The sequence below is a fragment of the Cnephaeus nilssonii genome (genome assembly GCF_951640355.1).
Source record: "Cnephaeus nilssonii genome assembly, chromosome: 21".
In the NCBI taxonomy this organism is placed as follows: Eukaryota; Metazoa; Chordata; class Mammalia; order Chiroptera; family Vespertilionidae; genus Cnephaeus; species Cnephaeus nilssonii.
Genome location: NC_137092.1, coordinates 22,693,833 through 22,711,228, shown reverse-complemented (window position 1 = coordinate 22,711,228; position 17,396 = coordinate 22,693,833). Strand labels below are relative to the sequence as shown.

Below are 17,396 nucleotides of genomic sequence, written 5' to 3'. Positions count from 1 at the left end.
CTCTCCAACTATAATATGAACTCCTCAAAGGTACATCTTAGTCCTTCTCCCCCAACCACACTCAACCTTGTACACTCCACCCCATTGTCCTCACTCCTAATCCTGATACCTGCACTACAGTGACACTTAAATGTCCCTGAGTGAATGAAAGTAAAAGAGATATAGTTGGGCTAAATATAAAGAATTTAAAAGGAATTATTTTTTTATAAAGACTACTTTTTGAAATACAGGAATAAAAGGACAAAAACATTTATCTGATACATGTTGCTTAAAATTGGAGGAAGCATCACTATAAATATGGGGCCAATGTATTTTCAGTATAGAACTGACCAGTTTGCTTATTTTTCAAATAGTAACATTATGTGATCTATACACACTTTGAAGTATTCTTTTCTTGTATGTATTCCCTAATATGAATACATTTATATAATTGGTCTTATTTTCTATTAACTTGCTTATACAATTAGAAATATATATCTATAGAAAAAATAGTTAAATAATATATATATATATATATATATATATATATATATATATAGTGAAACTTCTTATAAACTTAAAAAATCAACATTATAAAACATTACTAACATTACAAAAAAATGACTAAAATCATTATGAAGAGACATACAAGAGACGACCCTGGGGTTTTCCATGTTGCTGTAGTGTAGCAGAAAGAAATGATGGTAGCTACCCCAGTGCTCACTATTTGGTGATTTCTCTCCATCAAAGTGCCTCGTTACTCTTCATGTTATCTGATGTTATTATTGGGGATGTATTCCTGCTAGCCCGTGAGAATTTTAAATATTTGGCATAAAAATACTGGTAAAGGACTTTTATGAATTTTATCCCATAAAGCCCTGTTGAACATTATTTCAGAGATAAATGTATTCTGAGCTCCTAACAGTGGACCTAGAAATTTTGTTAGCATTTTGTCTGTTGGAGACAGGCTGTTTTCCCACTATGTTTAAATAACAGAGACAAGGCTCCAAACCAAGGGTGCTTTGCCCATCCTGTTCTCTCTCAATCACTCCAATACTCCTTCCCTCTGCCATCCTTCTGTCCTCTAAAAAGGAACAAAAACTCCCTAGCAGTCTAATATAGCAGTGCATCATGAGGCCAACCTCAGGGTCATCTCTGTCATCTGTCTCTAGGCCATCTCATCACCTCCATCCACACTGGGATAACCATACATTCTAGCCCAACCTTGCTATGCCCTTTGACTTGAGCCAAGCAATGAATCTTCCTAAGATTACGCAGGATTATTAGATTATTTCAGAACCTACATATGCATACTGCCATGCCAAATTCATTTATTAATATGACCATCTGCTTATAAGGTTATTATATAATGAGGTGATAATTTTCAATTTTGTTTCAAAAGGCTATTTCATCCAGTTCTGAAAAATGTTTCTGAATGTTGTTAAGAAAGTTTCCCTAGTCCCTGCTCCCAAGGACCAGACTTGGTTGTGGGGGAATGGTGGTGCAGAAAGCCATAGATCGAACAGTCTCTGGGGCAATGGAAGATTCTGAAGCAGGAAAAGCTCTAAACCATGTTCAAGTGCCAAAATAGAAAGTGTGGAATCCAAAAGGCAGTCAAATCCAAGTAAGCCAAAGGCCGGTAATGAAATCTGCCAAGCTAGGAGTATGGTGTCAAAGAGAGGAAAGCAAGCACTAATGAGGCAGACAGAATGGGAAAGGGGGAAACTCCTGGGTGATTTCCTAGAATGCCTAATCCATTAGGTTTTGCAGTTTGTTTTTGCGCACCAGCCAGGGCACCGTCATAGGTGGCCCAGCCCATTTAAAGGGCCAATGGCAATTAGAGCATTCCTGAAGCGGGAAGAATTTTTCATTACCACTGTGTTGGCCTGTACCCATTCCAGTCTACTGTTGATTGAAGTTAAGATGACATCAAGAGTTGTTGGTCACTTTTCACCCGCTATAGATGGTTCTTGATATTGGGTTGGCAGATGTTGGAATGAGTAATGAAAAAAAGGACGTAGGGTCATGCTGGTTCAGGTAAAACCAGAGCCAGGAACAGAACAGTGAGAAGTGAATGCCAGGGTGACAATGAAACAATGGTTTGTATGGACCTTTAATAATTCCTAACACCCCCGACGTTAACAAAAAGTATTCTGAAAAGCTTACTAAGAATTCTGTGTTGCAATGTTGAAAATGCGAATTCCTCCTCCATATTTTTGTGAATCCCAAAGCCTGAATAAAGTTTACTATGTCTCAAAAAAAAAAAAAGAATTTTTAAGTCCCTAAATTTGTTAGGGTCATCCGAGGTCTGTTTGGGAAAGCAAAAGGGTACAGCTGGGTATGCTGGCAGGTGGTAACTGTACGTGTGAGTTTCAGCCTTGGCTTTCATTTAACTATGAACACAGCCAACTGTCTGAAAAATTTTATGTTTTCTTCCCCCAGATCTAAAGAACCGTCCAGTATGCTCAGCATTTTTGAAACTCATCCCATACACACTTTGATGATGGCCAGGGCAGGCATGGACAGGGGTTTGGCTTAAATAAGCAGGGGTTCTGGAATTGGGGTGGGGTTGTCTGAGGCTTAAGGAACAGGCAAAGGTCTAAAATTTCAGGAGATAAATCCAAAGGAACACCAAATATGTGAGCCAAAGCAGGTGCAGAAATCTCACCATGGTGTTTGGAGCCAGAGAGAGAGAGCAAATCCAAGTGACCCAGGAGCGGAGAAATAGGAGGGAGTTCTTGCTATGTTACCACCCAGAACGTGCATTTGTCATTTGCAACTTACTTTTGCAGGTTAGTCCAACTCTAGTGCCTAGAAGAATCCACGGTCACAAACAGGACAGACAAATGAGGCAATAAAAGCAAAGAATGAAGATTCTGGGTGAACCTTCCTCTGTGAAGGAAACCGTTTGAACATTGATGGCCCATGGCCATTGTCAAACAATCCAGACACCCACCCGTTCAGCAAGCTGGGGGCTCTGACACCGATCAGCTCAGTGACCTAGGGGGAGGCTTATAACCATTTTGGGCTTCAGTTTCATCTTCTGAGAAATGAGGATAACAGTATGACCCCACCTACTTTATAGGGTTGTGAAAATCAGATAAACCATAAGAATGCCTGAAACCATAAGAAATTTGAAAATACTGCAGAAACCTCAGAGTAATATCAGGATCCTCTCTTTTGAATTTAAAAATAATGCTTTTTATTTGTCATTCTTCTCTTCAAAAAGTATTATTTTCTTAACAGAAACAGACACTTTTCACAGACCTCTGGTAGGAAATAATTGAAGAGGTTAGCAAACTTTTGCACAAGCTCTTTTTAATCTGGGAATTAAGCTGATATACTGATTCCCTACAGCCATCACTGTGACTTTTAAAGGAAATGTTTTTGTGTGGTATGTCGTGGCTTTTCTCATAGCTATTGCAATGGAAGTCCTTCAGTTGAGGCACAGTGTCAGCTCAACAGCACCGAGATGCCTGGGGTGCACTCAGGTAGGGGAGCCACGGTGATGCCCAGCACCCTATGGATGTGGCTTTGGTTTGCCCTTACTGGATTTAGTCCGGATTTTGGATTTGCTGCCCAAAGTACTCTCCTTGCGTCGTACCTCTGAAAGACAAAAGCAATTAGAATGTTACACTAACACAATCTCATATTTACTAAATACTTTTTACTTTATAAAGCATTTTTTTGTAAATTACCTTTACCTGAGGGTACTTTTTCCATTGATCTTTAGAGAGAATGGAAGGGAGGGAGGGAGAGAGAGAAAGACAAACATCGATGTGAGAGTAACACATTGAATGGTTGCCTCCCACACACAGCCTGACCAGAACCAGGAATAGAACCTGCAGCCCAGGTATGTGCCCTTGACGCACCACCCTCCAGGGCGTGGTGCGTGGACCAACGCTCTAACCACTGAGCCACCAGCCAGGGCTACAAAGCAATTTTAAAATTCTATTCTGCCTGAGTAACTGCTAAGCTACCAACACATTCTGTACCCAAAATTTGACTCTAAATTTGATATTGGAATTCAGAACGCATTTTCCTAAAGTTTAAGTGTAATCAGTTAGCCTGAAGTCTGGGTCCTAGAAGGGAACCATGTGGTCAAGGAGAGAAGAGAAAGAGGAAGAACGTTTTCTTCTTCCATCTTGTACACACCCCAAGCTTGGTGAGAAAACATTCAAATAGAGCTAGTATCCAGAATGCTGCCAGATCCATCCCTGTACCCCTGTTTCTTCTCTCCAGCCTCCTGAACACAGACCCTAACAAGCCCTATCCTTCGGGAGGGTACAGGAGGCCTTCTGCCATCACACCTGCTATGTCTGGCTGCTCCATGACACAAACTTCATAATCTGAATCCTTCTGACTGGCTACTGCCACCTCGATCCCACACTTGGTCACCTTGTTTGAACCCTTGTCTTGCTTTTAAATGTATCTTCCCACTCCTAATCGTGGGCTTCACTGAGATCAGATTCAGTTTTGTAAACACCCCTCTCGATTCCTTTCTTCATTCACAGCTCAGAGCAAAATTATTAAAAATATTGATATAAAACAAAAATAAATCTCTCTCCCTATTCTATCCAGACCTTCTCTTTACTTGGCACGCACAAGGCTTCTTCCTTTACCGTACAGAATCTTCCATTCTTTCACTGCATAACTCTCAGGAGAAGAGTGGACTGCCTGCACTAACTCGTACAAATATGATATTGTCTATGCCATATGGGTATCACATTGCTCCAGAGCTGTCTGCTAACTCAAAGGAATGTCTAACTTAGGATTTTCCAGAGAAAATGTTCCGGTCACCTGCATAGCATGGGGACTGCCTTACATAGGAGCCAATTCCCCTAAACTTTTCAGAGCTTCCCATCCGTTGTCCTGGGAACAGACCACAGGCTGAAGATGACAGCAAAAGTACTAAATGCCAAGTCCTAGCTGGTTTGGCTCAGTGGATAGGGAGCATCGGTCTGTGGACTGAAGGGTTCCGGGTTCAATTCTAGTCAAGGGCACATACTCAGGCTGCTCGATCCCCACTGGGGTGTGCAGGAGCTAGCTGATCAATGATTCTCTCTCGTTATTGATGTTTCTATCCCTCTCTCCCTCTCCCTCTCCTTTCCTATCTATAATCAAAAAAAATATATATATATTTTAAAAAGAACAAAATACCTTTTCCATTTAGTATAATAAAAGAGATATTTTCATCACAGAAAATCCAACAAACACACAAAAATAAAGACAAAATTTCCCATAAAATTCCATCAACCAGAAACAATGACTGTCAGTATTTGGGTATATTTACTTCTGGCCTTTTTCTAGCTTTAAAAAATAGTATTGTATGCATGCATATTGGCACAACCAATGGACACAGATGCTGGGACAGTGGGGGCTTGCCCAGGGTGGGAATGGATGGGGCGGGGGTTTAATCAGGGGAAAAGGAGACATATGTAAAACTTTAGACAATAAATAAATAAATAAAATAGCATTTTAATTTATTTCTTGTATTTGATATGTTACAAGAATTTGTCATGTCTTATAACATGTAAGCACCATTTTACCATATTCAGGTATATTAATGTATCATAACTTATTTAATTTTTCTTCCATAATTGGAGAGAGATATTATTTCTTTTTTTTCCTATTATATATAATGATGCCCTGAACATCTTTATGCATTAATTTTTTTTCTGTATTTAGGATTATTTCCTTAGATTCTCAAGTGAAATTATTAGGTCAAAGTATATGTTGCTTTAAAGGCATATCCACACATACTCTCAAGTTATTTTTGTTGTCTACCCACAAGTTTTCTGTAAAACTGACTACTTTGCCCCTCTGACCAGCACTGTATTCTTTCGTTTTAAACAATCTTTGCCAGTTTTATAAGTCAAAAATGTATCTCAAGTTAGTTTACTAGTCTACAATTCTTAGTCATTTGGTTTTCTTTTTTATGTTTTCTGAATAAGATAAGTTATATAGTTAAATGTATATGCAATCCTATGAGAAGTATGAAGTAGAAGATCAACACTAAATTTATTGATATTCTTCTAAAATATCTGTGACCCTTGCCCTGGCCAGTGTTGCTCAATGGTTTGAGTGTTGGCTCATACATCAAGGGTCTCAGGTTGGATTCCCAGTTAAGGGGCACATACCTGGGTTGCAGGTTTGATCCCTGGCCCAGGTTGGGATGCGTGCAGGAGGCATCCAATTGATGTGTCTCTTTCACATCCATGCTTCCCTGTCTCTCTTAGTTTCTCTCTCTTTCCCCTCCTTCCCTCCCACTCTCTCTCTAAAAAAAAACAACAATGAAAAAATATCCTCAGGTAAGGATTAACAAAGAAATATATAAAATAAAATATCTGGGACCCAATCAAGTTTTCTTTCATAAATACAACCTAAATAAAGCAAATCAAAAAGCAAGCCTCACCTTTCTGTAAAGGTTTTGAACTTCCTGCTGAATAGTCGTCATCTTCTTCTTTTTCTTCTTCTGCTCTTTCGCCTTCATTTTCTTCTTCTCCTTCAAGCTCCTTCTTCCTAGACTTCTTTATTTCCTCCAGTTCTTTCTCTAGTTCTTTATTTCTTATAAGGGTAAAATGAAGTTGTTCATTTGCATCATCAAACTTCTTCTCTGCTTGTCTGGCTCGATTTTCAACCTCTCTGATGTGGACAAAGTCCAGAGAAACACAACAAAATGGAAATGTTCAAAAAAGTATCATTCATATATAAAAACTCATTGCCTATAAAAAAAGGCAGCAGGATGAGGTAAATCTATCTAATGATGAAGGGTGCAAATAAGGGAAGCAGCAGCATCAATGATTACCCAAGAACTGGAGGCCTGGGATCTACTCTGGGTGATAATGTCAGAATTGCAGTCATTTAAGAACATACTTATAATTTCTTAATGAAATCTGATTTGGGGTATTTGGAAGTCTTCATCAATACCCAAGGAACCCCTTTTCAGAAGTTAATTTCAGCTTCTCCTCATTGATGTGACCCAATAAACCAAATCCAACAGTATCCCTTTGTTAAAAAATAAATAAATTCCTAAGCATAAGTGCCCAGAAACATACAGTCTTTTTTTTTTTCTTCATTCCTTTCTTTTTCAGCACCTTTAAAACCAGATTTTACAATCAAGAAAACCAGCTTGAGATGTGCTTCTTAATTACTACAGCACATAACTTGTATGGCTATGCTTCCGTTTTGGCATTCTCAGCCATCTTAACTATATTGTTCCTCCTACTTTTGGGGTTTTGTAAACTTTTTGTTGTTAATCCTCACCTGAGAATATTTTTTCCCATTGATTTCTAGAGAGAGTGGAAGAAAGGAAGGCTTGAGGAGGGAGGAAGGGAAAGAGGAAGGGAAAGAGTCAGAGAGCAAGGGGAGGGAGGGAGGGAGGGAGGGAGGGAGGGAGGGAGGGAGGGAGGGAGGGAGGGAGGGACATCTATGTGAGAAAGACACATCGACTGGTTGCCTCTCGAATGTGCCCCAGGGCTAGAGATCAAACCTGCAACCCAGGTACGTGCCATGCCCTTGACTAGTAATCAAACCCATGACCTTCTGGTGCTCGGGCTGACGCTCTAAGCACTGAGCAACGCCAGAAAGTGCTACATTCCTTCTTGTACACAGTAGTGTCTCCCTGTTTCATCTATTTATCTAGTTCAGTGATAAATAAACCTTTTGAGCTTGGTGTGTCAAACTTTGCCAAAAAACTGAGCATAACTCGGGTAGTGTGTCACTTTGAGGAAAAAACATTATTTCGCAAATGTTTCATCCTCAGGAGCAGCAAATGTTTCATCCTCGGCATGCGGCTGCCTCAGCGGCCGCGTGTCATCAGAAATGGCTACGCGTGTCAGTGCTGACACGCGTGTCATAGGTTTGCCATCACTGATCTAATTCATGTATTAGAAACATACTGAATTGGATCACTTCTAATTCCTCCCCCCCTCCCCCACTTTGACTTCCTCCATCTCTACTGTGAGTGAGGACAGATATTCCTTCTACAGCATGTAGTAGTTCACTGACTCTAGCAGAAGATTTGGAGATACCCTTCCCACTAGTGAGGATGGGAAGAAGCAGGAGAACCAAAGTCAGCCAAGAAGTGTGGATTTCTCAGCCAAACCTCCTGGCCAGCATCTTCATCTTCTTACCATTGTGGCACCTCATACTTACATTAACTTGTCCTGCATGTGTTCAATTATAGATATTGCTTCACGATACTTTGGGGCCAGTGTGCCTTGATTAGCTGCTTCTCTCTGACAAAGAAAATATGGGCAATGAATAAACTGAAAGTCCCAACAGTTAATACCCTACTTCCTCAGGATGTTCTGGACCAAGCCTTTCCGAATATGTTTTCTACTATCCATATTTACAGAGTAGATAATTAAGCCCACTCTTAACAACAACAAAAATAGGGATTTCCTGTGGCCAAACAGCATCCCAGCTTTCAAATTATTTATGCTGCAGGTGGATATAGATATGATTAGAGTTGTAAAAAAGAAGCAGAGAAAACAACATCAACAGAAAGAAACAGGGAAGGAAGAAAAGGCTTAATAATAAATAAAGGGTAACCATGTTTCTCTATCAAATCAAATTAAATATCAAGGAAATTATCTATATCTTAATAACTTACTTTACACTAAGCACATAACATTGCAAAATCCAATAAGTTCTTTTAGTTTGATACAGAACTTCATAAATATCAAGGCAGTAAAATATGGGGCGGGGGAACACCTCTATAATGGTCCTAGAACTTTGTGAAGGAATTTTAAATCTGTTTTTCTGTTGAGTTTCTATAGTCACTGTCTAAAAGTTTCTAATTTCCCAGTAATTCTTATGGTTGGAGATATGTGCTTAACATAGGTCTCAATAGAATCTGCTTAATAGATTTATTTAAAAATTGGTCAAATATTGACCAATAAATTGTTAAATGAAGGAAGGGAATGAGATGCTTATTTTAAAATAAGGTTTACACCCAGCAGGTGTGGCTTAGTGGTTGGTTGAGCGACGACGGACTATGAACTAGAAGGTCGCCGTTCAATTCCCAGTCAGGGCACAGGCACAGGTTGTGAGATCAATCCCCAGTGGGGGTGTGTAAGAGGCAACCAATCAATGATTCTCTCTCATCATTGACGTCTCCATCTCTCTCTCCCTATCCCTTTCTCTCTAAAATCAATATGAGAGTTTTCTAGAGATGATGCTGGGAAGAAAAAAAAAAGGATCTGGAAAATATATTACTTAGAAGCCCCTGGTCCTCATGGAGGAGATAAATGTTAGAGCTGTACCATTTTTGTAAAATGTTAAATTTCCTAGCTTTTCTCTCTAGCTTTGAATTTTCTAGTTGGGTTTCAGATACATACCCAGGAAGATAACCTATTTGCTCCAGATAGAGGTTTGGAATAAACGTTTTCATCTTTTCCAATGAATCGAATGAGTTTTTCATCCTCTGTAGATGTTGAAGGTTCCTAGGGCACAGAAATACCACAGACCTGTCAGTGAGCTCGTGTGCGACACAGTGGCATGGCAATTGCCTGGCACCATGTCTAAACTTTCGTTTTCCGTTTGCTTTAATTATTTAACAAGTATTTTTGGAAGACTTACAGCAAATACCGTGCGATAATTTAGTGTGGATGGGGAAGTACTGTCGGACAAAGGGAGATACTGTGAGAAAAACAAAGCAGATTTCTTCTAGACCTCAGGAACTTATAGCACAGTAGGAGAGATAGACAATAAAGTAATTATAGTATACGTGATTACTGCTAGCATAGAGGCATATTCCAAGGGCTGTGTATACCCAGAAAAGGGGCCTTCATTCTGCCTAGACACTCAGAGAAGTTTCTACAGAGAAAATGATCTTTGAAGGCTAAATAGGAGTTTGTAAAATAGAGAGGAAATGGCCTGATCTAAGGCCACAGAAGAAGGAAAGGGAAAAAGGAGGTGATGCTCTATAGATTTAAAAGGTATGACAGAGTTTAGTGGCCAAATAATAATGTTTTCCATCTATGTTGTACCTTCTATATGCAAGCACTGTATCATAAACAGAACAGAAAATGCTGGTCCAAAGAAGCTTGAGTGTTGTACAATATTTTTGTTCTGTTGTCCTGCATGTACAGCGAGTAGAGAATCTAGGACAGATCCTGGGTCATGCCAACATTTAAACTATTTGCAGAGAAGAAACATCAGGAAAGTAAATTAAGTAAATTAAAGAGTGTTAGATAATCATGATGAGTTCTGAAAGCCAAAGATGGCATTCATTTTAGAAATTAACCAGGACTTATCTGAGTTTGAATGCTGGTTGTGCTACTTAGAGTCATATGATTTTGGGTAAGTCAACCTTTCTGATTTTCAGTTTTCTAATATGTAAAATGGGGGTGGTAATATTTACTTTGAAATCATGTTGTGTAGATAAAAGATAATATGTGCAAAGCATATAGCTCATGCTAGGCATCAGTTATTAGTAATTATCATTGTATTTTTGTCATTATTACAAGTGCCCCAGGAAAGGTTATTACTACTAATGCCTCAACAGGGGTGGAGACAGGGTAAGGAAAAGAGAGATGTGGAGATGGGATTGGGAGGAGAGGGTAAAGGCAGCTCAGAATGGGAGCCGAAGAAGTGGAAAACGGAGTTTACACTATTTAAAGAATTTGCCTCCTGGCTGGTGCTCAGCAGTTGAGCATCAACACATGAACCAGAAGGTCACAGTTCCATGCTCAGGTTGCAGGCTCGATCCCCAATAGGGGGTGTGCAAGAGGCAGCTGATTGATGTTTCTCTGTCTTTCCCTCTCCATTCCTCTCTGAAGTCAATAAAAACATTATTTTTTAAAAAGAATTTGGCAATGAAAGAATAAAGAAACAGCATCGGGTGAGAGGTTGATTAGTTAGTAGGAATATAGGTGTGAATGAGGATAATGGAAATGGCTGGATTTGAAAGAAAAAAGGACACTTCTTCAGAAAATTAAGAGGTAAGTTGTCTTCAGATATGGCTGCATCTATATGAGGAAAGGCATTTTGTTGAAGTTGAAGAGTTTACTCCAAATGATCTGTTTTTATTTTCAACAGTATATATATAAGTTCTTTAAAAAATGATACTAAATAATCTTACTTCTTTCTCTTCTTCCTTCTCAAATTTCTCAGTACTTTCTTCTTTATCCTCTTTAAAAGGCATGTCTATTTTAGTCTGGATTAATCCTTTTATAATGTCCTGTGAGATAAAACAATAACATAATTATTTAGTATAGCTTAATATATATTAAGTATAGCTTAATATATATAAAGTCCTGTGAGATAAAACAATAACATAATTATTTAGTATAGCTTAATATATATATTTAATATAGCTTTATATATATAATATAGCACTAAGATATATATTTTTTGAATAATTGCTAATATAACACTAAGATATATATATATATATATCATATATAACACTAAGATACACACACACACACACATATGTGTGTGTGTGTGTGTATCTTAGTGCTATATTAGCAATTATTCATTCAAAAATATTTAAAGGGCACTAATCCTGTGACTGGGCCCTGTGCTAAGGATAAGGATACAAAAGTTAATAAGAATGGTCTCTGTCCTCAAAGCGCTTACAATTTATTGTACAAGGAAATGCTATGGACTCATATAGTCAAATACTAGAAATACCCCATCTTGCTCTGGTAGAGTATAGGGGTAAAAGAAAGGGTGGTCAGGAAGGTTTCCTGAAGAAGATCACGTCTGGGTTTCTTCCTGACGGGTGAGTAAAAGAAAAACAGATGGCACAAGGGAGAGGGCACTAATATGCACATACTGGTAACTGGCTCTGAAAACAGAAGTACTGTAGATCAACAGGACAGAAACTTAGGAGACAAGGGCACAATCACAGCATGTCATGCAAGAGGACTGGATTTTATCATGACGGCAATGAGACACAAAAGGGAGGACAATGAGCAAGGGATGAAGCGCTCAAAGGAAGAAATGACGTTGATGGGAAGACTAAGACTGCAGGGCGGAGGGTGCGTGTGCAGAAGCAGGTAAGTCTGAGGACATGCCTCAGGAAGGGGCAGGCTGCGCTCCACTGAGAGCCATCCTTTCCTCTCTGAAGTGGGAGACATCATCCTTCACCAAGAACGTGGAGAGAGGGCGGCGGCGGCAGCAGTGGGTTCGGTTGCGCGTGGCGCACGGGGTGGGAGCGGAGCCCAGGCCGGGAACAGGCACTGCGGCCATCAACCATGGGGGGCCGCGCTGGCCGCTAGCTCGCCGTCCACGCCCGCCTTCGTGGGGCCGCCGCCGCCTCCACCCTCTCCTTGGGCTTCATGCTGCCGCCGCTCGGGGGCGGCCTGGGCGCTGGGGCTGGCGCGGGTCGAGGTTCAGAACGGACCCCCTGTACTGCAGGCTCCAGGCCGCAGGGACCTCGGCTGCCTTCCCAACCCGGCTCTTTCGCTGAGTGCGTCCCCAAGTGCCAGGAGCTGTTTCCTATTCAGATGGAAGGTGTCAAGCTCACCGGCAACAAAGGGTTGAGTAACCATTTCCCGGTGAACCACACAGTAGCCCTCAGCACAATCGGGGAGTCCAACTATCATTTCGGGGTCACATATGTGGGGACAAAGCAGCTGAGTCCCACAGAGGCATTCCCCGTGTTGGTGGGTGACATGGACAATAGTGGCAGTCTCAATGCTCAGGTCATTCATTCACCAGCTGGGTCCCGGTCAGGTCCGAGGTGGCCACCCAGACCCAGCAGTCAAAAGTTTGTGCACTGGCAGGTGGACGAGGAGTATCAGGGTTCTGACTTCACAGCAGCTGTCACTCTCAGGAACGCAGACCTCCTCGCAGCCCACTTACCTCCAAAGCATCCCGCATCCCGCCAGGTGGATGCTTCTGCCACCGGCGGCCTGGGGAGGAGGGTACTGTCATGTCTCCAGCTGGGAAATACATGTTGAACTGGTTGGCGACAGTAACGTTGGGCCAGGCTGGCATGCACCACATACTACCACATACTACCACAAAGCCAGTGACAGCTGCAGGTAGGCATGGAGTTTGAGACCAGCACAAGGATGCAAGACACGAATGTCTCCTTCGGGTACCAGCTGGACTTGCCCAAGGCCAACCCCTTTTCAAAGGCTCCGTGGACAGCAACCGGATCATGGGTGCCACACCGGAGAAGAAGCTCCTGCCCCTGCCCCTGTGCCCCTGATGCTGGCCCTCGGGCCTTCCTGAATCACCTAAAGGACCAGTTCCAGTGTGGCTTTGGCCTCACCATCGGCTGAGCCCCTCCTGGCTCCTGCCTCCCACTCCCTTCCTCCTCGAGATTCGCCCTGCTCCTCCCCCATAGGGAGGGGAGACCTAAGCGCCCCACCCTCTCCCTTCCCTCCCTCCTTGGTGATGGTGGTGGGGGGCAGCAGAAATGAGGGGGCCATCACCCCAGCAGCTGAGTGGGGAATTCTAGAACCACGGGTGCTTCAGGATTCAAAGCACCGGGAGCTGTGTGCCCAGTGGACCTGGGGCCCAGAAGGGGTTCTGGAATCGAGGGGCACGCCAGATTCTGAGCACCAGGGGCAGAGGCTGCCAGACAACTTCAGGGAGGTGTTGGGGCCCCACTCGGAGGGGGCAGCAAAAAGAGGAGCTTCCCCACCCCAGTCTGCCCCTACCCACTTCCCCATCCACTCCTCAGTATGAATCATGCTTATAAGTTATGGAAGAACCAGGACATTTTACAGAAAAACAAAAATTAAAAAAAAAAAAAATATATATATATATAGAAAGAAAAAGAAGAAGAGAAAGTGAGGAGAGATGTTTGGGTGGATAACTCTCTCCCTGACAAGGGAGAAGAGCTGCCAATGCTCTTGGTTGGAGCCGAAATTCTCCTCTGATAGAGTAAGTGAATGAGGAGGATTCGGAACAATGATTGCAAATAGTCGCTGACCCCTTATCTATTAAAATACAGGAGGAACCTGAATAATGACGTGTGCTAGCACATGAAAAATACCTCTTCTTCAATCAGGTGGTCCTCTTCTTCATCTGTCAATAACTTTATTTTTCTGCCTTTGATCCCAGAGAGGAGTTGAGAGCATGTGGTGATCCACTCACAACATTCCTTCTGAGAAGAGATAAAAAGATCATTACTAAGCAGAAAAAAATCAGAGTACACCAACTCATTTATTCATTCACTCCTACTGAGGAGCCGTTAAATACAATCCTCTAAATATAACTTCCATTAACATTGTATCACTTCAGTTCATTGATTTGTGCAGAAGTGTTTTTCTATAGAGACCTAAAACGCCATTGTTTGCTTATTGACATCATTATAATGGGATAAGAAGTAGTGAAGTGTCATAAAATTAGATGCAGAAATATTGTTGGATTTACTATGGACAAGCAGCCTGTCCCAACAAATATACAACTGACCAGCTCACACTCTGGCTGGTGTTGCTCAGTTGCTAAGAGCACTGGCCCACGCACCAAAGGGTTGTGGGTTCAATTCCCGGTCAAGGGCACGTACCTGGGTTGCAGTTTTGATCCCTGGTCCTGGCCAGGGCATGTGTAGGAGACAACTGTTACTGTTTAGATGTCTCAAGTATTAACTAACCAAAATAGAAGGCAATTTAATATTTTGTGTGTTTTTTCCGAGTTTTATTGATATAAGCAACGTATAACATTGTATGTAAGTTTAAGATATATGACATAATGATCTGATAAATATAAAAATATATATATCAAAATGATTACATTAAATTTAGTTAATATCCATCACCTCACATAGTTCAGTTTTTTTCTTGTGATGAAAACTTTTAGGACCTATTCTCTTTAGCAACATTCAAATATACATTACACCAAAGGAGATATAGAGATGACAAATAAACACATGAAAAGATGTTCAACATTAATGGTCATTAAAGAAATGCAAATTAAAACCACGATGGCATACCACTACCCACCTATTAGAATGTCTAAACTTGAAAAGACTGATCATTATCAAGTGTTGGTGAGGATGTGAAGCAACTAGAACTCTCATATACTACTGACAGGAGTATAAAATGGCTTAACTACTTTGGAAGACAGTTTGATAGTTTCTTAAAAAGTTAAACATACACATTCCATATGACTCAGCCACTCCATTCCTAGATATTTACTTAACCAGTTAACTGCCACGATATTTTGAATTTAATTAAAAAAGGTTTGCCGTGTGCGTCTATAGACGCTTATATCGTACAAATGGTTAAGAGAAATGAAAACAATGCACATGTACATAAATATGCATTGAAGCTTTATTTATTATAATTGAAAAGTGGGAACAATTCAAATGCCCATCAACAGAGAATGGGTAAATCATGTATATCCATACAATGAATACTACTCAGCACTAAAAAACATAAAATATGCTTTATGAAAAAAGCAACAATATGTGTGAACCTCAAAAAAATTTTGCTTAGTCAAAGCAGTCAGATCAGAAGCATATATTTTATATGATTCCATTTATATAAATTCTAGAATATGAAAAATCATCTTTGGTGTTAGAAAGGTGATCAGACATTGCCTGGGATGAGGATGGTGTACAAGGAAACTTATTTCTTTTCTTATCACGGTAATTGTTTTATGGGTGTATACACATTTTAGAAATTATCAAATTGTACACTTTAAATATGTGTAGCTTGTTGTAAATCAATTAAACCTAAAATGTCTGCTCAGAACAAACAAAACAAAAGCAAGGGGAAGACAGAGTAGTTACCTTCATGTTATTCAGATCATGAAGTTCCTTAGCAGGATTTTTTTGTAGGTTGCCGGCTATACTCAGAGCCATAGCTGTTACCATCCCTTTGCAACAACTGGGGGGAAAGCACACACACACACAGAGCATGACCTATTATTGTTGGTTCCCCTCTTAAGTGTTTTAAATCCAAATACAGTGGAAATTTACCATTAACAATTAAGCTACTGACTCACCAAAGAGTATAATTTGTCTCTTTCTCAATTTTTTACTCTTTTTTTTAACTTTCCCAGATATTCTGTGGGTTCTCTTATTTTCTTTTTATTTTTAAATATTTTATTGATTTTTTACAGAGAGGAAGGGAGAGGGATAGTTAGAAACATCGATGAGAGAGAAACACTGATCAGCTGCCTCCTGCACACCCCCTACTGGTGATGTACCCGCAACCAAGGTACATGCCCTTGACCGGAATCGAACCTGGGACCTTTCAGTCCGCAGGCCGACGCTCTATCCACTGAGCCAAACCGGTTAGGGCTCAATTTTTCACTCTGTCTTCTTCACTCCCTTCCATGCCTCTCACTTTTGACCTAACACTGAATGGAAATGAAGTGGGTAATTGGCTAGATTATAAAAGCTACTTCACAAATTTGAAGTAATCAGAGACAGTATGCTTACTAGTTAATATTTTACAATTTTCCAGACTTCATCTTTATTTGATGGGAATCCTCTAGCTTTCCAGACATAAGGTTTTAAAAAAGATATGTTTTGGTTGGTGTTTATTGAAATACAAAAAAGTATACATTCAGCTTTGCGTGGAATTACACAGGACACTATAAGCTTCTTAAATCCCCCAACTTGAGCAAAAGTGCAAAACGTTTCTTACTTATGCAAGTTAAGTGAGTCTTTTTGTTTTGTTACTAATTGTCACTCCCACATCTGTACATACTTCCCATCCTGCCCATGCTAACATTGTTTTCAAAAGAATTCTAAAGCCATCGGGAAAACACCAGCATCTCATATTCCAACTGGGCAGTGTCAAAGCTAGTTTAGTGAAGAATTAGTGCTTCTTTCAAGGTTTTAGAACAATTCCTTATTGCTGCCCTTCTCTCCTCTGCTTTATGTCACATTTAATCTTCAAAGGGGCAGAAATAAAAACAGATAGTTTTACCCGTTCAAATAACTGGAGTATCGGGACAGATTTTTGGCCAGTGCAATTGCGTCTAGCTCTAACTTTGCAATTCCTATATCACGTTTTTCATCACTTTCCTCCTCCAACTTTGGGAGACTGTCTCGGTCAGTAAAGTCAGGTACCATTATTATCAGCAAATGTACCATCCACTTGATCATAGATATATGCAATTCATCCATCTGTTAAAAAAATTATAATACAAATGACCCATTTTAAATAAATCAAACAGTAAAAAACCATGCCAAATTTAAAAATAGATGATCATACCTGCATCCAATTTTTAGCAATGCTATCATCACTATGCAGCTGATATAACCATATATTTTTTTTTTCTTGCTCACTATACTACATTAAACTCTTCTTTAGCTTGGTCAAGGGTATTAAAACTGCAGTTACCAAATTGTTCACCAAGGTATCCTAGGGCTCCACAGTGAACTCTCAAGGATGCCATGGGATTTTAAAATTTTGAGGGAAATAACAGTGATATTTGACATCTGTCAGACATAGCATGAACCTGACATAGTTCACACTCTCAACATCAGATGC

General features: G+C 40.4%; 1 protein-coding gene across 1 annotated transcript in view; it reads right to left on the bottom strand.

Annotated features, from left to right (window-relative positions):
* Positions 1-3,499: 3,499 nt before the first annotated feature.
* Positions 3,500-17,396, bottom strand: part of AXDND1 (axonemal dynein light chain domain containing 1) — a gene marked incomplete at its 3' end in the record, with an annotated part of 50,121 nt that continues 36,224 nt past the window's right edge. The window contains exons 18-26 of the mRNA XM_079762054.1: positions 16,830-17,029; positions 15,683-15,779; positions 13,943-14,053; positions 12,799-12,897; positions 11,069-11,167; positions 9,324-9,428; positions 8,137-8,219; positions 6,395-6,624; positions 3,500-3,585 (exon numbers count right to left, since the gene is read on the bottom strand). Coding sequence (XP_079618180.1) covers positions 3,500-3,585; positions 6,395-6,624; positions 8,137-8,219; positions 9,324-9,428; positions 11,069-11,167; positions 12,799-12,897; positions 13,943-14,053; positions 15,683-15,779; positions 16,830-17,029 — 1,110 coding nt within the window. The remainder of the gene's footprint in view (positions 3,586-6,394; positions 6,625-8,136; positions 8,220-9,323; positions 9,429-11,068; positions 11,168-12,798; positions 12,898-13,942; positions 14,054-15,682; positions 15,780-16,829; positions 17,030-17,396) is intronic.